This window comes from Stegodyphus dumicola, chromosome 6 (genome assembly GCF_044657685.1).
Source record: "Stegodyphus dumicola isolate Sdum_Otavi_A_Nest chromosome 6, ASM4465768v1".
NCBI classification, from domain to species: domain Eukaryota; kingdom Metazoa; phylum Arthropoda; class Arachnida; order Araneae; family Eresidae; genus Stegodyphus; species Stegodyphus dumicola.
The window spans coordinates 147,201,766-147,226,551 of NC_140773.1; the positions used below are offsets into that span (position 1 = coordinate 147,201,766).

The window sequence follows — 24,786 nt, forward strand, 5'->3', positions numbered from 1 at the left end:
TACATATCATCTATATGTAGAATAAACAACTTTCATTGTTAAAAATTGTCTGCAATTTCTTTGAAGAACTAACATAATATCATATTTCAAAGATGGACGATATTTTCGATTATTAAGCTCGCATTAAGAAGAATAAAAAGTTTTAAGCATAAAAACTCTTTACGTTACATCAAACTACTAGCAAATTTGCCAGTGATTAATTATCCTACTTTTTCTGTCGAAATGCATAAAATATATTTTTGTTTTTAATGCCGTAAAATGAAAAACGTTGACTATTTGTTCTGATGTTGAGCGAAGTTTGGAGCATCGCTTGGTGGCCTAATGCATTGAAAATTGTATTTTTGTTTTCATGCTGTACTGAATTTCAAATATATTATTACCTTAAAAACAATTAATTTATTTTTAATTATGCCTTCAAAAATGAAACATTTTTATATTTTAAATGCTATATATGTATGAACCTTTTTGGTAATGCGCTTGAGGAAGGCATTTAATTTTGAAAACCTTGGGCCAAACTTTGGATAATTTTTATGATACGTTTTCGTTATGGTTGTTCTGCATTAGTGTTTTCATATACAAAACATTTCAAAGAATGAGAAAATTAAACATTCTGGAAAAGTCAAAAAACCGAATTATATTTTTTAAATATAATTTGACGTATATGAACTTTTTAAACTATCATTCTGTACTGTGACATACCTGAAATGACAGAATAATATTTTGGCATTTGAATCCTATGTTGTATGAACGTCATTAAATGTTCTATACTAATATAGTATATGCGAACCACAAGTAGTAGATACACCTTTTCTAATGCTTATTATCTTCCAGAATATATTCTTAAATTTATGCCCGAAACATGGAAGAAATGAAAGCTTAACACCTACTTATTAATTTATACACATAGTTTTGTGCGTACTAGTTATTGTGCTTGGGTCATACCATCCAAGTAACTTATTTAAATTGGAAATGTAAATTTAACATTTAATATTATAATGTATAAGAGTATCTTAGGCAGCTATCTAATTTACGTTTATTTAAAGTATATCAAGATTTCTACATGTGTGATTTCACTCATTTTTTCTCCATTGTGTGGCGCTAGTTGTTCGCGTATAAAACTATTCTTAAAACGCCATCATAGCAATGATGATCAACACACAAAAGTTGCTCTTAAAAGTATAACTGTTATTTATTTCAGAGTTCTGTAGCGGTTTCAGAAGGCATAAGTGCACCATATTATTGCTCCTGTTTTGATTAATATGAATAATATTAATTGATTGTTACTCTGTATATTGCCGGTTGTTCAGTAAACATAAAATATGAATAATCTTTTTCGGCAGTTTTATACCTTTGAGATTGTTTCAACTTTGCTGCTAACGTTTCGCTTTGGTTCAGCATTATCTTCAGGTAAGTTCAAAATTTAAAATTTCTGTGTGATTTTTTTTTAGTTGGAAAGATTTATGCTACATAATTTATGCAACTTACAGTGTTACAGTATTTCTTGCACAATAAGAAGGAATTTTGTTCTCAGTCTGAGCATTAATAACATATAGTCCATGCAAATATTTGCTTAATAATGTTTAAGAAGATTACTTCAAAAGTTTCCTGTATAAAAGACCCTCAGAAAACTCCCGTAAAATGCTTAAAGACGTGTGTGGCATAGAAATTATTGTGGTATATTCAGTAAAAGTCGTTATAAATATAAAAAAATAAAGGTAACCTTCTTATATTTAATTTTTTAAAGTTATGTATAAAAATGTAATGCTCAACTTTACTTTGTAAGCTCAAAACATCTATAAAAATTCTAGCCCATTTATTTAGCATTAAATGCTTCTAAGTGTACAGCAATAAATTCTCAAACAAAAAAGAAGCTCAGCAATTTAGGTATTCATACATATATATAAATAATATTTTAGTATCAATTTATAAATGATTAATCGTTTATAAAATCTTTCTCAGTTTTTTTTTTTTCTGTCTAGAAGTACCAAGGATACAACCTTTCCAATTTCCTCAAAATGTACAGCTGGGAGATAAAGCCAGTGTTATATGTATGATTATGAGAGGAGAGTCAACTGTTTCTTACGAATGGTATAAAGATAACCACCCCTTAAAAAGCTACGGGAATGTAAATATTGACTCTAGCGATATTTTTTCAACACTTGTAATTAACTCAGTGGAAGAAACTTCAATTGGTAACTATACCTGTGTTGCCAAGAGTTCTGCTAGTCACGACAACTATTCCGCATTTCTCTTCGTACGAGGTAATATTAATTTTTTAACTTTATTAGTTCATTTAGATGCATTTGACTTTTGTTTCTAAATTTTACGTATTGTTTTACTAACAGAAAAAGAAATATGTTATGAAATAGATGCTTAAATAGCTATAACATAATCAGGTTTCTTAAAATAAATAACTACGTATATGGCTTGTTTTATATATTCGGAATAGTCTTCATAAGCATAACATAAAAGATCCGGTATTTTAATGTGTATTTACAAACTACAATTAATTAATTTAATTTAATTACTGCCTGTTATACAAATGCTTAATTAAACGACATATTCCTAAAAATATTTTGCATATCATCACTTAAAACGTTTACTAAAGAAATATATATGAACGATATTCTTATTTTACCTTTTTAAGCCTTATTTTAATACATAGATATATAAAACCTTTTCCTTGTTTCTTACTTATTTGATATTATACTTTTTCTCTTTAACTTTTAACCTAAATTAACCGAATTATTTTAATCGTTTTCATTATTGTAAATATTTCTGATTTCAAATGCTAGAAGAATTATTTAATTTTTGAAATCTTCTTTGAACAACAATCGCACCTATATGTTGTTACTAAGATATTAAATTATGAAAGTAGGAATTAATCAAAATTCCGTTTACAAGCTACTTCATATAAAATATTGACTGAAGTAAGCTGAGTTTTCAATACGGTTTAAATTTTGAAAATTTTATTTTCACGTATTTATAAAAGTTTAGAATGATTAGTTTCATATTATATAAATATACTTCAAAAATATGTGTGTTCACTTTCTGTATAAACTACATGGTTAAAAGACAATGTGAATTTAGATTACTTTGTCTGTTAGTAATTTAATAATATTTTTAGCGCCACCTCAATGGATAACCGAAGCAGAAAATTCAGAAGTTATAGAAGGGCAAAGAATTAATATAACATGTTCAGCTAGCGGATATCCAGCTCCCACTATATCAATTAGAAGAGAAGGTAATTTCTGTTATTTCATTCGACAGATAGCAGTTTCTATCACTTTTTTTCAGTTTGTTTCAAATTCAGGGTAACGCAAATGAATTATTTAATATTTGAAATTAATATTTGAAAAGCATATAATATAGGAAGGGAAAATCAAATAAATGTAATAGTTTAAACTGCTAGACTGACCGAACTAATGCATCATATGTGAAAATCGCAAGCTCACTTTGTGAAATAAAAGCTTAGTCCTCCTCTCTGCAGTCAAGAGTTTTAATCATGATCAACTGTGATACCTACAGTCTTTAGTCAGACTCCGTTAATTTTGTTTGGCGAAACTGATCTTATTGTGATGAGACCATATACCCTGTCACATTTAGATACAGTTAAAACTAAATTTCCAAAATGTGTTTTGAAAAAATTCCGTTTTGCTAGACCGTATAAAATATGTAAACACATAAAACTTGCAGATGTTAAGAAACTAAAATTACGATGTAATGCTACAAATTGCATTTTAATATGAAAAAGGACTTTTCATGCTTTTCTTTTTAATATTTTCCTAAATTCTTTCATTAATCGTTCGAATGATGGCTGCTCTTGCTAATGCTAAAAGATGAATACTTATGTTCTGACTACTCATACAAAATAATATATCAAAGATCTTGCAGTGCTCGTGACTAGATGTAAACATTTTACCACATTTACAGAAGACTTTTGATAGATTATTTTCATCAACTTAGTATACCCTTTCTATTAATAGTAGGATATTCTAATAGCGGAATGGATAGATCCGTACCTTCATTCTTTTATTTTCAGAGTTTGTTTTACTTGTTTTTTAAAAAGAGTTGAAGTAATGCTTGATTTCTGTTTAAGTAGACGTAAGACGTATGTTTAAGTCTGGTTTTACCTTTACCAGAGTACCGAAAGTCCATACCAAAAGTATACGGATAACAGAAATCATAAGAATTCTGCAAAAATCTCTAGAAATTTATGAATTATCAATAACTTTTATGTTGTATAAGAATGATTGCAAATCTAGTGTTGAAATATTAAAATACTAAATAATTAGCGATCAACAAAATAAAAATATAACGTTCGAACCTAACTATTTTAGGCGATGTTGTAGCTGCCTAGCCAGAAATATGAATTTATAAAATTGCTGTTTCAATATGAATTCTTCTAAACTGGAAGCTTGCGGAATATTTTTGAAAAATTTTGTTATGAATTTTAAATAATTTTAAATAATATTTCTTTATTATTCATCTCAGAATATTTGCATCTTCTTATCTTGTGATACGGTAAAAGAATTTCGATAAAGAATTTATATTATATTGTTATGTGAGCAGCCTGAAATACAGATACGTGGATTCGGCTACATGTAGCAATACATAAACAGCAGTAAAGACATCTAACAAAGAGATGGAAGTTTATAAAATTCTAGAAGTATTTTTTAAATTATTTTTCCTGATTTTCGTGACTTAGAAAAAACAATAAATCATGAGGCCTAAACTTCTAGGCCAATAAATGTAATATGTAATTAGGGATGTAACAATATGAATTTTAAATATTTAAATCAATTTATCCAATTTTTTGTTGTTGTGACTTATCTCACTAGTCTGACAATAACATCAAAAAAGGCCCACAAAATTCATCATGGCAAGAAGAGCGAGATTGCGCCTGTCGTTGGCAAGAGCCTTGACTACCCTACAGGTGACAGCACGCCACCTATCATGACCACAGTCAATTTAAATTTAATTAGTAAATGCAGTTGTATACCAAAAGGCCGTTACAGAAATATTGCGATTTCGGCTCTTCTCTTGCATACTCTTATTTAAAAAAATGCTCTATGGCATTTAGTATTGATATCAAGTTTATCCGGTAGTATTATTTTTATCCATTTAATTTATAAGGAATTCGAAAAAAGTCCTATGAACTGAAATATTGATAAATAAGGCTTTACAGCTTCTATTTAGAAATATTTATGCTGTAACACGTTGCAAGAATACTATTATTTTAAAGAACAAAACTTCAAATAAATCTAGAATTATCTAAATATATTTTTAAATTTTTCTAAATTTAAATATTCTCAAAATTTTGAAATACCTTGAAATATTAGTATTTTATTTTTGCACGTGATCCTTGAAATAACAGTCTAAGCGTTTACATTTTTAACCAAACTTTTAAAACCGTGTTCACAAGTATGGAATCTTTGTTTAGAATCAGAAATGGAATAACATTTCAACACTGATAGGTAATTTTCATGCTTAAAAGGAACAGTAAGCGCGTAAAGTGCAAATCCTATTTTAAAATTTAAAACAGAACTAAAATACACAAAATTAAATTATATGCAGCTCGTAGTGTAATGTTTTGAATTTATAGTATCCGATTATTTTCGTCTACATTAATTGATACTATTAGGTAAACTAATACTAAGTAATTTGCGGAAATTTTTACAGACTTTTTATCTGTGTATTTATTGCAGATTTTACAACATTCTATACATATTCAAAAATAGAAATTGAAACCCTTTCTTTTAAGAGAATGCTGATTCAAAACACAGTATCAAATTAAAAAATAAACTGAATTTTTTTTGCTGGCAGTTGAATTAAGCCCTCAAACGAAAACTCAGTAAACTCAAACAGCTGAAAATTTCTATGATAATTTTTAAGATAAAATTAATAACAGTTAACTGAAGTTAGAAGTTTTCCTTTCTCTATCAAGATGTGAACGTCAGATTTTATAGTAGTCCATAATAAGCAACATATCTGGACGTCAGTATTATTGCATCACATTTACTTTGCTCTGAAACTGCATTTCTTTGTATTCGTGTAAATTTTAGATTTTTATTATTATATTACCTATATTTTTTAGATGAAAATGCAAAGGACTTATTGAATGAGGAAAAAACAACTAGAAATTCTTATTCAGTTGGATCGCTAATCCTGCAACCTGTACTTAAAGTTCACGATGGAAAATATATTTGTGAAGCAAATAATGGTGTTGGAGCTCCACTGAAGAGCGTTTTTCAAATTGTAGTTCATGGTAGAGTAATTAAATAATAAGCAATTCATACCCACATGTGTTTTTATTTTTCTCTTACTTACACCATAAGATTTGTTTCTTGAAAATATTTTATTCAAGTGTTCATATGTTAACATAAATTTGTTTTTGCTTTTATCTAGTATATTTTCATCATGCATTTCTTAATCAAACATACTTGTATTGCATTTACATGATTATTTTTGAAAGAACATTTCCTTTTTATTCCTGTATGTGGCGCTAGTTGTACAGTATTGCTTCAAATCAAGTTTTCATAATCGCCATTGTAAGCTGAGTGCTTAAACGTGCAGAGTCTGTACTGAATGTTAACCTCAAAATAATATTCTGTTTCTTATTTCTGTTCCATACTAGTGTTTTATGCTTGAAAAGTAACGTGTCAGTAAAAAATACGAAACTGCATGCCGTGATGCTTGCATGCATCGAAAATGAATGGACTTCACATGAAACTGCTTTCATGGCCGTTCATCATACCTTTTATGATATACGGTTCATTAACTCAGAACACTGCTGGTAAGTAATATTTTACATGTATTTTGTATTTATATTAAATATTTAAATATTTTTCTGGACTTTCTGTATTTCTGTGGACTGAGGTTTCTCTATATCCTAAAATGATTTCTTAGTACAATATAAATTTTACCTCAGGGAAATGTTAATTACACTAAGCATATTTTTCTTTAGAATCTAACAAGACTTTTGTATCAAAAATTTTAGAACTTTTATGCAATGTAAGTTTTCAATATGCTTTAATTATTAATAGATAATCTAATCCTCTTAAAACTAAAGTTAGTGAATATTTTAGTGATTTTAGTGTAAAACAGGACATTTTGTAATGTGTTTTATAATATTATATTTTAGGTAATGCAGATAAAATTCAACCATTCATTTTTCCTCCAAAAATTCGTGAAGGAGAATCAACCAAAGTCATTTGTGCTGTGACAACTGAAGACAAGTCTTTCACTTTCAAATGGTATAAAAATGGTGTTCCAGTCATGAAACAAAATAGAGTTGAAATAGCCAAACACGCAGATTTCTCCCTGTTAAAAATAAAAGCAGTTTCTTCTCAAGATTCAGGAAATTATACTTGTGTGGCTGAAAATGCAAACACCGTACTAAATTACACAGCTCTCTTATTAGTTGAAGGTAAGTAAATGAATTATCTTTTTGCTTTTAACAGAAACAAAGCTGAAAAATATTTTTAATTTTAAGGGCATATAATCAAGAATAAACTCCCATTCAACTGAAATACTCGTAAATTCTAAAACCTGGATTGGAGGAATATGATAATTTCTGACTAGAAAAATTTTCTTCTTAGTTAGTATGAAAGTATGCTTTTCATTCATGTACACATTAGTTGTTATATTGAATGCATGCGGTGTGATAAAAAATTATAATTCTCATTGTAAAAGTACTAATATTGTCTTCAAGTAAGGTAATTAAAAATTGCAAATATATAATAAAATGTGAAATATTAATACATATTTTAAAAATTCTTCTAGACATTTGTTTATAAACATATATAACTGCCAACTATTCTTATTTAAACATAGTAAATGTTTGACAAGAACCCACACAGTCAACGAAAAATATTCAGGTTGATCATAAAATATGAGAATATGGTTTAAAATCCTAATACACACTCTCATTTAGAGAAAATGGAAATCAGTGTAAAATTACAATGAACTCATTTTGAATTTCAGGTGACATACAGGTGACTGAGAAATTTTGAGCCATCTTTTTTTAATCTTAAAAAGTATTCTCGGACTGCTAGAGTATATTTTGCTATTATATATAAGGCGAGTATCAGGGCCTTTCAATATCATCATCACAAAAATAGAAAATGAAATTCTAATTAGAATTTTTAACTTCGTTAATATCCAATTATTTCTGCATTCTATATTCTGAACAGAAAATTTAATGTTTATGTCAAATTTTTAAAAACTCACAAGTTCCTCAATGGTTGCTTTTAGAAAATATGTTATATATTAATGAGATATAGCTAAACTAAAACTGTAATTTTAAATCGTAAAATGGAAACTTCCAAACCGGGAAGAAGTAAAACTTATATTTGCATGATAATCATGAAATACTGAATTTTTTTCTAATTATTTTTGACTATCTGAAGAAATATTGCACTAGTTATTACTTAAACATACAGACACGAGAAATTCAATATTATATTTTTAAGTATAAGATTACTTCGTTTTTTCTACTATTCTGGTATAAGATTACGTTTTTAGGATATAAATATTCTAAGTTTTTCCCCAAAACTTTCTTCTACTATACGAATAAACAGTTTAATAATTATAAAATTTTTATAAGTGTATATGTTTTCCTTGTTATTTATTATCTGTTTACCAGTTTAGCGGGGATATATACGTTTCTGTCAATATTCTAATAATGATAGTTGTAGAATAATTATTAATCACTAGTTGCAAATATGAGAGTAGAAAATTTGGCCTATAGAGATAGCATAGAATTCAAGGATATTTCGCTACAATAAAGGGCTTGAAAATGCAAATAAAGTCTAACAAATATAAAGTCTATAAAAATCTAAAAGCGAAATTTTCCTACTGAATATTTTATAATTCTTATCATTGAGTTGTATCTAGCTTGTATAACTATAGTATATTCGTAAGCCTCGAACATAAACAATCAAGTATTTATATTGCATTACTAAGTTAAATAAAAGCAGTCACTTGCAACATATTTGTAATCTGAGAAAAGATCTTTAGACGTAACAAAGTTGAAAAATATTTCTTATAGTCTTCGAATTTATGTAACATAATGTTCAAAGTATACATCTTCACTCAATACCTAATAAAAAAAAAGAATTCCGAATAATAAGAAAGGAACAAGTAATTCCCATACAGTAGGTTTTATAGTAATCGAAATGTCAATTTCTGTAGACATCATCCAATACAAGAATAGCTGGAACTCTGCTTTTCCAGTTTGATATATTATTTGAATTTTAGAGCCATTTAATAAAATTAGTTGACCTTTGTATACTTTAAATAGAAGACAGCAACAAAAATTGATGAGGTAAAAATATTGGCATACACCAATACTCTTTCCTGACGGTAGGTGTACATTTAAAGAACAGTACATTATTTTTTGATGCGTAATTGGTTTATCTACGAAACCTATCCTTTCCTATGTGCATAAATAATTAATATAAAGTACAGTTCTTACTTTGGCTTTCAGAAATATTAAATACTCTAAGATGTAAGTAGTGAAAGTGGAATAAATGCTTTAAAATGAATTTTTCAATGTATCAATGCCTCATGAGTTTTAAGTAAAATATATATAATAAATTAATTATAACATAATTCCTACATCCTTTATTAATCTAGATTTAAAATGTGAAAGAGCTTGAAATAAAATGGAAATCTTTTCAGAATTAAAGTTAAAATGTTTTTATGAAAAAGGCTACAATTATAGGATTAAAATAAATATTATTATGTCTTAGGACAGATTCTGCTCACCATAATAAGTATTTATTTACAAACTTTTCTCAGCTATAGAAAAAGATCAGTGTCGGTAGACTAAAGATCTCCGAAAATAATTCCGTAATATCTTTTACTTATATCAGGAGTAGTAATTGATAACATATATTGATTCTGACTCTTTAAGGAGGGATAAAAAATTTCTTAAAATAGTTCTTCCTGATAAATATATTTTGTAACTTGTTAAATAAATTCTTTATAGCAGAATTTATAATAAATTCATATTTATTTCAGCACCGGTTCAATGGATTGTTGAACCTATTGACCGAGAAGTCAGACTTGGTGAAAAGGTTACATTTTTTTGCAGTGCACGTGGTTTTCCACCCCCTGTTATACAATGGACCAGATTATCAGGTAAATTAAATTCATGGTAATTTCATAAACATTTGATTACAATACTTAATTAAAACATTTATATCATTATTTGGGTACAATTAAGTATAGAAATCTTCTTCGTCTTCCTTTATACGCAACTTAGTATAACACTAGTGGTTCTTTGAGGTTTCCTTGTTGGGGGAGGGGAGGGAATAAGTGGACTGGATGCATCCAATTTTGCTGTTTTTACATGCGTGAAGCAAACGTTAACTGATTTCATTCAGAAATGCTACCATAAAGTAGTTCAATCTCTTAAGCTAGTATCTCTCGCGTATTTTGTCATCGTTAGGTAATGCAATCGCAATTTCGTTTTCTCTTTAGAAAAACAAACAAAGAACCATAATGCGATGCATGGCAACAGAAAAAATTGTAAACATTTTTCTAATGTTAAATTCATGCATTGAGAGCTTACAGATTAACTTAAGTTTACTTTTCATTGCAATTCAAGCATATTTTATATAAATCGAATAATTTTCTTGCGCACGAAATTGAATATCTGTCCTCCATATTCGTCTTTCATAGTTTTATATATCTAAATATCAAAGCTTAAAGTTGATATAAACAGATAATTTCAAAAACGGGTTGCAACTTTCTCAGTTTTGCTGTCGAAAGAAGAGAAATAAAGAAGTAAATGATTTTAACATTGCATTAGTAAATAAATACAACACTGAAATCATTCGAAAATAAACTAACCCTTTTGCTTCTCGTTTATTAATTCTTAGTAAAGAAGGTTCAAATATTAGAAAAATATTTATTTTATAGTAAGATTTTCTCTGTGATAAAAATGTGCATGATTGCGTATTAAAACTCCGAACATGTATGTTGAAGCCTCGATGGTACTTCACTCTCAGATTTAATTAAATATATGATATACCAAGCATCTGAGTTTTAAAGCAAAGTTAAAAATTCAATTGATCTTCCATTGAATCCGAATTTAATGTAGCAGAAGAAAGGTATAGTTTATTTACTCACATTATCAGGACTAATGTTTCTTCTGATTGCCTTTGCAGACATACCTAGAGTCCTGAGTAAGAACAGGGACTTTACTCAAAACTATGTTCCTAAAGGTATAGAAGATACAACACAAGTGAGAAAGGTTTAACTACCATTTATTCTTCACAGTTTACAGCTGCTCCCGCACTTCGGGATACAAAGACCAGTACGTATGGTCTGAAGCGTAAAGATAAGAACTACAAACTAACTAAATTTAAATAAGAGCTTAAACTCAAATACGTTACGGACTAGTAAGGCTAAGATTGACCTTTTAACCTTTACGTATATAGTACCCAGAATGCGGGAAAACTAAATTAAAGCATTTTCAGTATCAAGAGGAGTAAACTTCTGGCCTTAAAAGCGGATAGCAACTGACTGAAAAGCGCGCGTGAAGTAAGGTGGCAAGAAGTCTCTCTCTCTAACTCCTTCTTGGCTAAAAACCACAATTTAAATACTTAACAGTTTGCAAGCTCAATTTGCATAACTAAAATTAACCCCGTTTATTTTCGCCGGAAGTGGAAAATAAGAGGGGACAGTAAAGTTTTAAAATAAAATTAACATTAGTAAAATTTAAAATCCTTACAACTTGATCTTTATATTTTATCTTAAAGTTCTTTATATTGTACCTTCTATTTCATCAAAAACGTGAGAAAAAAATCGATTTACATACAGAATTAGAAATAAAAAATTCTGAAACCGTGATTAAACTTTACCATGGTGCAACTCATATTCATATTTTTAAATTGATTTAAGTAGCAATATTTAAGCCAAAGAAGAGAAAACAATTCGAAATCCTGAAACTCGGCAATTCCAAGAATACTCAATACTTTGAGAAAGAAAGCTAGATGCCATTTATTAAAACACAGTCCTTCTCTAAGAATTGCTGCTGCTTAGAAAACTCACTAGATTGCGTGTGGAAAGAGAGTGGGGTAAGAGAATTCACCTTAGGGTATTATCTCAATCTTTTAGACTGCTATTTAGTGAACAGAAATTAAAAAATAAATGGTTTTGTTATAAGCAATAAAATACATCTCGGAAGAGAAATGTGATAAGTTGAGTTACATGTTATTTGGGTGGTTGCATAAAGGAGTTTGATTACTGAGAGGCGAAGTGAATGGCTTCAGTAAAAAGACAGTACTTGCTTGTGGTTTAAAATTTAAGGATCTTACGACTAGCAACATAACTAGTGATAGTGTACGACTTCTGTAAATGCTTTCTTCTGTATATATGCATGCATACTTCGATCTATAAAGCGGTGAATATAAAACTATCGAACCTGTATTCGCATTTTATAGATAGCATGATCTTATTTTTTATGTTTTTGTTTTCTGATGATAAACTATTGTATGATTTTTGTCACATATGTGTGATATAGCGACATTTAATTTCTTTCTCTTTAGTTACAAGTATTTCGTTGTTACTCTTTTACAGTTGGTAATGTAATTTACTTGCCTTTTCTGATGTTTTAAGATTTATTTTATAAGGTATTTTCTCCCTCCTTTCCACATGCTTTTGTGATTTAATTGGAAGCATACTCGACGCGAATTCGAGAGGTCCGCGATTCGACTTCGACTTGGGTAGGCATTGTAGATTTTTCACGTCTTCTGCTTCAAAATAACCTAATGACTCTACAACTTAAATTGAAATTTTTATTTGTGAATTATGTAATATTTGTATAAAAATCAATAAGAAGTTATTCTCTCCACAAAACATTTAATATATGTGGCAAATACGAAATTCCTTTTATAGTAAATATGTAATAAAATATGTTCTTTTTTAGATGGACAGGAAAGTAGCTTAAAATTATACAGTCGACATGAAATACAAGGAAAAGGAGATTTTATCATATCAGACGTCCAGAGTGAAGACGGTGGAACTTATATATGTTATGCCAGAAATGGAGTGGGAAATGAATTAAATAAAAAAGTTTCCTTAACTGTAATTGGTGAGCTTGTTGTTGTCTGATACCTAATAGTCAATAGTGAAATTTATTATAAAGCTTTCATATTAATGAACCTCAATTAATATTATAATAAAATGATTTTAATTTCTTATGTATATAATACGTTATTTATCCAGTACATAAATATTGAAATCAAGTATTTTTAATATATGCTAAAAATATTCTGTTCAGTAACAAGAATAGTTAAAAATACATAATTTTTGTGTGTTTATTGTATTACATACATTACCTTCACTTTACACAAAACTTAGCAATTTTTCCCAGTGTGATAAATTCATTGTATAATACTTATTCGAAATGCGGTATTTGTTCGTGTGATTAACTTATCTTAAGTGTGATACATTTAAGAAGTTCACTTGTGTTTGCTATGCGTTATGAAATCAGATTTATGTTTTGTGTTGAATTATCAGCATTAGATAGTTCTTAAGAACTTTATCTTTGTCAAAAAAAACTTTTTATACAAAAAATACTTCTTATTTTGGCCTAAATGTGGCGCTAGTTGTACGCGGATTAATCGGCTGTTCGACACTTTGTGTGAAACATTGTAGTGCATCGCCATTTATGCAGCATACCCTGTAAGATCCTTTGCGTGATTACATACTTGTTTTCATGTGTATCGTATTACAGAATTATGTATTATCAATAGCTGGGTATACTTCAGTGATAATTCTTCCCTATCTGACCCTCAGTTTCGCATTATGAAACCAACCCGAAGATTTACGAATGCTGTATTCAAGATTTTGATAACATTTTCTGCGACAGTTACTCCATATTTTGCTGAAGGCAATGGTAAGTGTTTATTTTCAAAAATTTTGTTTTAAAAATGATATGTAAAATGCTCTAACCTTTTTATACGTATTATTAAGTTTTAATAAGTGTAATTTCTAAATGGTTAATGTTAGATATTTTACGTAACTATATACTTACGTAATTGTGCAATATATTAGCACATTTTTATGCTATTCTATGTATATTTCTACAGTTCTTAATAGTATAAATCGTTGTTAATATCCTCTTGACACTATATTTATAAATAATAAATAACGAATATTTTGTTGCATAAAAAAGGGGAAGTTTTGCAGTCGTTAAGTATGTTACCCAAGTTTTAATAATATGTATTAAATATACTCATTAATTAATATATCGAAATATTTGGGAATAGTAAACCTCGTAATTATCAATAGACAGTTCAGGAACACCATAGGTACCTGTATACGTGAAATGCTACCCTTTTTCATTTGCTTTGATTAATAAATTTAAAATAGTGTTATTTAAGATATATCGTATATATGCAGCGGAATAAATATCGACTAAATAAAATTTTACTGGAGCTGCTATTTAATTCTGTATAATAAATATCAATTATACATCTAACAGAAAAGAAAATAAATCAATTAATAGGTAAAATTTGCGCTATCGTGAACAGTGAACATCCAAAACTGGAATAATTTAACAAGATTTATCCTTAATGATGCGAAGATGCGTGCGTATGTATTTAATGACGAATAGCTGTATTTTGGTAAATGTAAAAGTATAAGCTGTTGTTAAGACACAGCTTTTTTCGGGGTATATTTTTTAGTAAATTTTAGTAAATTAACATTGTTCTGTACATTACATACCATTGTTGCCAGTAATTTCAGATGTAATTACAGGTATTTCATAGTTTTCTATTTTAAAAGATAGCAAAATGAGCAATCGAGTGCTAATTTCGCAATGAAATATTAAACGACTCTAGCTCTCCAGTTAATTTTTTATATTATGTATTTAATCATATATTAAGTAATGAGTAATTTCTTTTTGTTTTGCATTTATGTATTATATATCAGGGAATTACTTTTATCAAAAATAGCTGAAATTTACCATATGTAATGCGTTTTTATAATAAAAAATTAAAACGCATATTACAAAATTTCAGTGGTTTATCATAAAACGTTTTTAATTGCGTATTAATTAAAACTCTATTCCACATAATTTTAACCGAAATAATGTAAATGTTCCATAAAGAAATTCAAATAAAAGTATTCAATTTTTCAATAAAATGTCTTTTATTACAGCTAGGGAGTTCGAGAAATTCATAATGTTACGTTTTGCCTTTTGTCTCAGTAAGGGATTTTTTGTCAAATTAAATATTGAATACTGCAATAAAACTCAACTGGTTTTCATTTACTAGATTTTAGATTTAAATCTGATTTTCAAATTGAAGTTTTCAGTTCTGAAATTCCTTGTCATTTTTCTGTTTTGTATATCGCCAAGCAAATTTCTTCAGGAAAAAAAAGATTCTATTGTATTATTATTTCAACTAACTGAACTCCCTGGAAACGTCAGCCAATCTATCGAAACACGTATATGTAGTTTTAAAGACATGCCCTTATTTATTAATAGACATTATTCACAGAAGCCCATTAGTGGCTTAGTGGTACGAATGATGAACACCGATAGTTTCTCTCGTGTCATCTTCATCTTGAGCGAACTTGATTGAATAGATTTTTGTGCTTGTACTACGTTTAATTCGAACATTAAACACTTATAAGCCATCCCTAGAGACCATTAAACACTTATAAGGCATGAATCCTCTATGACTACAATCGTCCTTCATGAATCTTCTACATCGGACAGACAGCGCTCACATGCTTTGTCATGATATGTCAACTAACGAACCACTCTTCATATTAGCGAGCAGAAGAGTAATTTCAGTTGAAATACCACTTTAATTTGTGATTTCTTTGATTGAAATATTTGTCTTTGATATTTTTATGCGTAATCTTTCTTGGATTACAGAGTTTTTCACATATTCTGTCTCTGTCTTTCTCATTTGTATAATTCAGTTAGTCTGAAAGTTATTAATTTTTTCATTGGTCTCATGTAAAAAGTTCTCCCTCACATTCAATTTATTAAAAATAATTTTAATTTGCGCAGAAATTTTTTTATCCTTTATGTGAGCTTTCTTTTATATAACTTAAAATTCCACTACACTGTAGATGTACTATTTTCAACATTTTCTAAATTAAGGAGAACAGATAAACATGATGTCTCACTTTTTTTTTTCTATTTTAAATGTTAAATTTCAAACAACATTATATAGGGTGAATCAAATAAAAGCGGCCCGGAAAACAGAATTCCAAGTTATAAAGAAACATATCAAAGGAAAGTATACAAAAGTAGCCCGAACGAGTGGATGCGATTGGACGTGAATGTATGCATATAACCATACAACGTGACGCGCACATCACATGCACACACATCATGATATCCAGACTAGTTCAGAGCTTAATGTGGACTGTGTCAATGTGAATTGAGCAGTGCAAAGGTGAAGATGATACAGTGCAGAACAGGGTGTTCGTTGTGGAAAGTTGCATTTTAAGTCGTGTAAACAATGTGGTCAGTTGTTTGCACATATGTTTAATGGTCTCAAAGTGCCAGGCAGCTATTAGTCTGAAATTGGCGTCAGACGGGATCTGTTTTGAACAAGTCAAAAAACATTCCGAAACGTCTCCGAACACCAGGAAATGTGACTACAATTTAGTAGTAAACGCTTCAGAGTCCAACCAAATCAACCCAACGCCTGTCGAAAGAGACCGACATTTCACGTTGATCATGCGGACGAATACTTCACCTGAAAAAGCATTCCTACAGATTGTGCGTTGCTCATGCATTAAAACCAGCCAGATATTTCTCAGCGCCTCCACTTTTGTGAGTGGCGGTCCCTGAGATAACAATGAATGCCTTCGATATGGATCTTTTCTTTATTTCTGACGACGCCTGGTTTCACCTAAGTGTCAACTCACAGAATCACAGGTTGTGGGCAGTGGAGAATCCGCATACCTTCCACCAAACACCATCAGAAGATTGGGGTCTGGTGTGCAGTGTCTGGACACCGCATTATTAGTTCCATCTTCTTTCATCAGACGCTGAATTCGGAGTGTTGCATTTCCACTATTTTTAATCATTTGTGGCAACATTAACGGAGGAGAGAAAGACCTATAGTTACTTCCAACAGGATGGAGCAACTTCTCATACAGCCGGCCGCACCTGGATCACATTTACACACTTTTCACGCCTGACAAAGTTGTTAGCACAAGTCCGTTTGGTCTCGGCCCTTTCTGACCACCAAGGTCACCTGGTCTGTCAGTGTGCGATTACTTTTTGTGGGGACCCCTCAAGTCTAAAGTGCATTGCAACAATCTTCAGAATCTTCAAGAACTGCAGCAGACCGTTTCGGATGAGATTGCAGCAATTCCTGAAGTCCAACTTCGATCTGCCTTCAGTAACTTGCTGAACAGAGTCCAAAAATGCCAAGGGATGAATCGTGGTCAATTTCAACATCTGCTATAGTTAGGTTAATACTGCATTTCCTTTGCTGTGTTTCCTTGTAACCTGGAACTCCGGGCCACTTTCAATTGCCTTACCCTGTATATATATATCTTGAACAAGCGTTAATAGAAGTACATAAGGAGAACTATTTTACAGTTGAAGAGAAAACCATTTAAGGCATGCTTTTATAAAAAACTGGGAGATTGGATTCTTACCTAATTTAAAAATTAAAAATAAGAATACTTTTGCCACTGATATTATCATCTCTTTGTATATGAGAATTTTAATTTTGCCTAAATTGTTTTTGAGATAAAATCTAAATAAAGTATTCACAGATCACATATCTCCATAGAAAAAATTTTGAATTCATTTTGTTACATTTTAATGTACCAAAATGTTCCGACAGACGTTTTACTGAAAATTTTGCTTTTCCTTTAATGCTTCCTAAAAGTATTTCCTTAAGATGGATAATGCTTTAAATAAAGTATTGAATTGCAATTTTTCGTATTTCTTGAGCTTCATTTTGTTTCCGTACTATAAGGTAATTTGTTTTCACTTTCATTAAATGTATATAATATCAATTTTCAATGTGCTGGTTAATCTAAATATCTGTCCTTATCTTAAGTTTAATCTGGAGTTTCAAATGATATGACATCGTTAAAATTTTCGAATTTACTTTACACGGAGTCTTGAAATATACGCTTGAATTTTAAATAATTTAAGCTTATCAAAATCATTCTTTACATCGAAAGAATAAAAGTTTATAATTTGACTGACTGAATTTTCCACACTAGAAAACACTTTGCCTTTTACTATTTTGTCTCAGGCTCATCTGCAAGTTCTGCAAGTGGTTTTATTCTTCCTTTTTCAAGAGATGTTTCATATACCTAAAACAAGAGATGTTATTCTTAGCTTAATTCGAATTTTTTATCTCTAAGTAGCAGCTCTTCTTCGTACTTCGTTATTAATCTGATGATTTACATTGTTTATAGCTTGAAGCATAGAACTGAATTTCGATAGTCTGGCATCTTAGTTTCTACCGTTATGTTGGAAAAAATAGTTTTACTGTTTGTGTAATAAAGAGTAATATGTGTAAACCCTTATTTTTGTCAAATCAAAAAATGTATACTAGATATTTGTTAAAGGGTTAATTATAAATTAACGCTTAATATCTCCTTAAAATCGAATTTTTATTACTGGTCACAGGAAAAATATCGCATTCTTATTGTGATATCTACTAAAATTTTCGTATAAAATCAAATATTCTAATGGTGAGATAAATGGGTAAGATAAATAGGTTTGTATTGCATGGAAGTAAAGAGTTACACCTTCACTCATATGTTTCCTTCCCTGGAACAAAGAGGAAAAGGAATAATTACAGTAAGCAGTGAAACATTTTATGTAGGCTAAAAAACTAGTTTGAAGCATTCTAACGACGCAAGCGAAGAAAATGATAATTTTTATGATATCATATGCGATAAATATTATCAAATGAAAATTAATAGTTTTTAATAATTACGTATTTCTTTATAGTGAATCATTTGATCTTAGAAAGATTTTTTTTCCTTTTCAGATGCTCCAGAAATTCAGCCTTTTCAAATATTGCCTAAACTGAAAATAGGAGACAGTGCTAGTTTCTTTTGCTCTGTAATGAGAGGTCAAGCTCCTTTTACCTTCAAATGGTATAAAAATGGATATTTAATCAAAAATTATTCTAAAGATACATCGACAAACGAAAAATTTTCTAGTCTGGCCATTGATCCAGTTACAGCTTCTTCCGCAGGGAATTACACTTGTGTAGTTAGTAATTCTTACGGAACAAGTAGTTATTCTGCCTTTCTTATTGTAACAGGTAAGTACATAGAATCATAAATTTCGAACAACTTTTACATTGCGTTATTTTTCGTCATCCTTAGTTCTCAAATACATATTCTACAAAAGTATACAATTTCTGAAATAGGCAGCCACCGTTATCACCTCAGAAGGAACAGACAATTTTACATACATGCCTTCTCCGGAATTCCAACCCGGTCCCTTCGGTATCGCAGTCAGGTCTCCCCTAACCACTACACCATATGGAGGCCTTAGAATTAATCTTGAGGAATAATTTTGAATTTAACCCTGTATTTGTCTAGTATTTATGGTTCTTAGAGCTGGAAATTAAAATTAAAATTATCTATAGTACTTGCTTGTTAGAGATAATTATTTCTGTTATTTTGAATTCGTCTTTTAGAAACTTACTTGATCCTTTCAACAGCCTTGTTGAAAACTACTAGTTCCCTAATTTATCAAAATTACTGTATGTATTGGAAATAGTAATTAAACCATTTCTGTTTATATCTTAATCGAGAGACAGCTTGTGTTTTAAATGCTAAAAAACTGTATAAGATACTGAAAAAACAGTGCAAGCATAAGAAGTGAACCTCTTTAATCCCATGGGATTGAACTGTTTAATATGCTACATTGTTTGGTAGATCACAAATTTAATTCTTTACATAACTGTAATATTCAACTGGCCGAGACTGATGTTACGTTTATCTTACAGCGTTACCAAATTATCAGGACAAGCTCTGTAAATCCTTCACTTGAAAAATTCTTAAAGTCAGAAGCATAGAGGATCAGATCAAATAAACTGAAAACAGCTGACTAATAACTTTGGCATTCTTGGAATATTATAATTAAATACACACACACACATATATATATATTTCATGAGTTGTTATTGCGAATTATTTTGAGGTGATAGAAATGAACTGGGATTTTTTGGATGGCTATGTGAACACATTAACAAACCATATCCATTGCAAACAAGCCTAGTTAACGAAATATGCTATACGAAATTAATAGCCCCTCAGTACGATAAAATGATTATTTAGTTATCAGTGTAAAATCTTATTTCACGTGAATAGTAAAGGAATTAGTAACGTTCATCGATGTATCTTTAAATAGTATGAGAAATGCAGCAGCAAGATTGCTATTATTTAAGTAGTACAGCTTTAATGAGCAAAACAGAATGGTATTAGATAATGCTATCGCTAGAAACAACATTAATGAACAAGATAGAGAAAAGTGTCTAGTATTCTGGTTTTTAAATTCTGTTACCATCACTGAGTTGGGTGATATTCAAATCCATACAGCTGGAAATGAGCTGTGTTGCTTAGTGGAGTAGTTCCTTCATCTCCAGCCCTCAAATATTGCTTTGAATAGACGCATTATATATTCTTGCATTTTTTGAGAAAGCTGAATAACTCGATGATTTAAGCAAGATTGTTTAAGTTAAAAATTTTGCGATTAGAAGCACCTGTTTCTTCTTTCTTCATAAAATTAATTTACGTAAATTAATTAAGTAATTTTAATTTTTTAAATTTATGTACGTATATTATCCCAAACTTTGTATGTTTTTTTCTTTAAAAATTTTTAATAAAAATTTTAATTTCACCACAAACATAAAAATGTCATGGCTTAAGACTGCTTTCAAAATTAAGTGTTCAGTTATAATTGTTTTCCAGCAGTAAACAATGAAAAACATTTTAGATATACGTACATGCAAGTTACAAGGAAAAACCAAAACAAATTGTTTTTGAAGTTTAAGCCATTGCCGTATTTCTTCGCATAGTTTCCTCCCTAGCTTTTTAGCAGCAGGTTTAAAGCATTATTAAAATATTCACACAATTTCCCCTCTGAAGGTATATTATTGGTAAAATGTATTCCTTTGATTATTTTTCTTCAGTGTATTCAATTTGTACTTTTGTATTAGTCTTTCATCCATTTTATTTTTCTCGCATTTATTACTCGATACATATTTCGCACAGTTTCTTCATTAAGGTTCTTGGACGTTCAGGTGTTCTCACATTTAAGAAACTGTCAAACAAGAGATTTCATCTTACTTCTCTTATTTACGTTTATCTTAGCTTTATCTATTACTGATGTACTCGTTCTTTCGAAATTGTGGTCTTTTATTCGCTCCCTCCTCCTTCGTTCCTTCGATGTCCCTGTTAAGAACTGTAGTCAAGATTAATTGATGAAGGCTCTTCTCGGGCTTTGCAAGGTAACTGAGCTGGACGCAGAGTTAGATATCTGCTAAATATAGATCAAATATTGTAACGTTATATTATTATATTATTATTGGAATATAGGTTTCTTTTAAAGAAATAGTATTGTAAGATTTACAAGTAGTTTAAATATAATTATTTTTCATTTGTTATGTTCTTATTGTAACCGCACTATTCTGACATTAAATAGTTCAACTTTCCCATCTATTTTTTCGGACGATAAAATTAGTTACAGAAGGGCGGGGATACTCGAAGAAATCTTAAGATAATTTAAATATGAGCAGTTGAAAGCAAAACACAAAATAAATTTCGAAGGTAAAAGTACAAATTTTATGTAATTTGTCTCATGCATTAATCTTTTGAGATCCTATATTTTGTAAATTTTGATCTCATTTCCTAATACATAATCTCAAAACCTTCTGTTGGTACAAGACATTTTATATTAGAATTGTAAGATCAAATGCAAAAAAGGATAGATTATCTTTTAGTTCAAAACATGAAGGAGAGACCTCTGTTTAGTAAACAAACATTTGATAAAAAATAACTGAAAATTTTCTGAAGGCATACGAGAGTGAAATAATACTTTCGATATGATATAACCGTTAAATTTTCTTAGTTTGTTTTTCAGTCACACAGATGCGCTCTGCTGGAATTGTTATATGAAAATCAAATTTTTAAGTGCACATTTTTTAAAATTTTTTTATAAAGGAAGTCCTTTTTCTGTTAAGGAAGACTAATTTTGTTTAAAAGCTTTGAAAAAGGTTTTCGCTTCAGACATATGCATCCACCATCTTTCAATCTTATAACGAACAGCTGAACTACCAGTGTCTAAACTGTTCTTTCTGTTCTGAATTTTAATATTCAGAATAGAAATTATAATTCTAATAGACAATCTTAGATGTATATTCCTTATCCTTCATGAAATAAATAAGAAACGCGAGGTTTTTGCTAAATTTAGAAAAGCAATCTTATATAAATAGTGTTAGACATTTAACTTTATTTCTTCTCTTATTTAAAATATATGTTGTTGAACTTCTCTCTTAGCTCCACCTTATTGGATTAAGGAGCCAGAAAATATTGAAACAATTGAAGGCCTAAGTGTAACTTTCAACTGCTACGCTGGAGGAAAACCCGAACCTCAAATAATTTGGAAAAGATCAGGTAAATGTTATCATGCAAATACGCAGGAAAATGAAATTTTTTAAATGAATATTTCTAATTAAAAACTGTGCATAACTGAATTTTTTAAAGTATATAAGATATGTGCATACTAAGTTAAAATATTTTGAAATATTATGAACATACTTCATCAGTGTGAGTATATTTAAAAACTACACGTTTTCATAGTTTATAAATATTGCTTTGGATTTATTTAACCAATAATACACACAATCTCTGCAAATGTCGCTTCATTATACTTATGTAATACCTTTTTTTGAAGAATTTCTCCTCGGTAAATGTCTGTTTTCTGTGCATAGATTGTTAGGTGTTTGTAGATTTCCTATTCGTCTTATAAGAAAACGAACGTCAGAGAACCCAGAAAAATAAAATGGATATCATTTCACTTTATTCACATCTTTATTTAAGTTATACTTTACCTGTTTATTATATTTGATATGCTGATACGTTTATTTATATCTGATATGCTTATCTACTCTGATTTTATTTTCTTACCTATTTTACAGTCGAAAGATCTTGCAATGTAGTTTTCATGTTCTTCACAATATCGAAAATATCCTTTAATGGTAAAAAAAATCATTGACTCCAATAAGAGTCTGGTAATTTTTGCCGGGTGATAAAAGCAGCATGAGGTCTGGCGTTAGCATGCTGAAAGGTAACACTTAATCGGCTGTCAAGTCCTAGCAATTTTAATGTCAGTTTTCCTTTCAGTCTCGAAGTAGAGGTTAGCATTTAACATTCAATCAGATGTTAGCTCAGTCCAATCAATTTTCTCTTTATATTCCACCAACTACTTAACAAAGCCTTTTGCGATAAAATTATCCCTAAGATGACTTCATTTTGGCAAACAATCCTTGAAAATTTAGCATTACGATTCAGAACTCACTTCCTATCTACGTTACAGCTAGTCTGAAAAGTGGTTAATTCATTTTAATGAAAAGGCAAACAAATGCTGGTACCAACTTTCTTCATTTCTTTAGTGCAGACAGCTGTTGGAAACAACAAATTGAACTTCCTGATGAATCCAAGAGCTAGTATCCTTGTTTTAACTGTTGTTCTGTGTACCAACTACATTTCTGTTAGTTCGAGAGCAGTTTATAGTGAATAATAACTTGATCCAGAACATCTTTCATATTCGCTGATGTACGATCAGAACGCAGCTGCATTTTGAAACTTCTTTCTTTGTCCGAGAGATTCGCTACGATATATGCTAAGACGATATATGCTACAATCGACTCCACTTTGCATATGAGACAGCAATCTGAGGCTGAAGTGCTGCTTTTATTAAATTCGTATTGTAAACACGTATGTCTAATGGACTTCTGATTCGCGATTTTAAAGCTTCAAAAGGATGAATACCTCGAACAAACGCAATGTATACTATACATCTCCACTCTTTTTTCGCCAAAGATTCCAGTCATAGCTGCAGCATCTATAACATAAGTTATCCTATCGTAATTTGAATTTATAAAAGTATAGAACTTTTGCACATACCCGAGATGTATTTTTTTGCCGACATTTTGCTGTTTTATCAGTACATTTTATTTTATGCCTGTCTTCTTATTCATGATTCAGTTTTTATAAGCATTAAACTTTCTTTTTTATTTTAAAAGTGTTTTTCTAGAAGAACCAAAACGAAACTCAAAATTATTTAATTTTCAATTATTATTCATTTAATTTTCTGTTGTTTTCATGTTATGAAATTTTAGCTTTTAACTGTTTTATGAATATCTATGTTTTAGAATCCTCTTTCAACAAAAAGCATCATATGTTTAATGAAGAAACTATGCCCAGTTCTAATGGCACGTTGTTATTGAATCCTGTTTTGAAAGATGACGAAGGGTCATATCTATGTGAAATTACCAGCGAAGTTGGAGATCAGTTGAGAAAGAAAGTATCTTTAATAGTCCACGGTAAACTCAGGTTACTGTATTTTTCATCGTATCAGCTCTGTTTTTATACAGTTAATAAAATTATTGACATTATATTCTTCATAATTATTTGAATATAAATAAATGTCTGAAATGTTAAATAAAAATATGTTGGACTTAAAAACTTAAAACATTTCTATGGGGGCCAGTAATTGTTCTTATGATTTATATTAATTATATGTTGTGCATT

The 24,786-nt window shown here is 29.7% G+C and overlaps 2 protein-coding genes across 2 annotated transcripts in view; both read left to right on the forward strand.

The window, feature by feature from the left end:
* Positions 1-1,158: 1,158 nt before the first annotated feature.
* On the forward strand, positions 1,159-6,285 carry LOC118202390 (cell adhesion molecule Dscam2-like). Its single transcript, XM_035374567.2, has 4 exons — positions 1,159-1,407; positions 1,980-2,261; positions 3,128-3,244; positions 6,098-6,285. Exons 1-4 carry the CDS (start codon positions 1,320-1,322, stop codon positions 6,283-6,285), a joined length of 675 nt encoding a protein of 224 aa, XP_035230458.2. The 5' UTR covers positions 1,159-1,319.
* A 7,365-nt stretch (positions 6,286-13,650) lies between these two features.
* Positions 13,651-24,786, forward strand: part of LOC118202387 (cell adhesion molecule Dscam1-like) — a 71,393-nt gene continuing 60,257 nt past the window's right edge. Inside the window, exons 1-4 of the mRNA XM_085819697.1 lie at positions 13,651-13,912; positions 19,008-19,286; positions 22,531-22,647; positions 24,408-24,578. Coding sequence (XP_085675823.1) covers positions 13,822-13,912; positions 19,008-19,286; positions 22,531-22,647; positions 24,408-24,578 — 658 coding nt within the window. The 5' untranslated portion in view covers positions 13,651-13,821. The remainder of the gene's footprint in view (positions 13,913-19,007; positions 19,287-22,530; positions 22,648-24,407; positions 24,579-24,786) is intronic.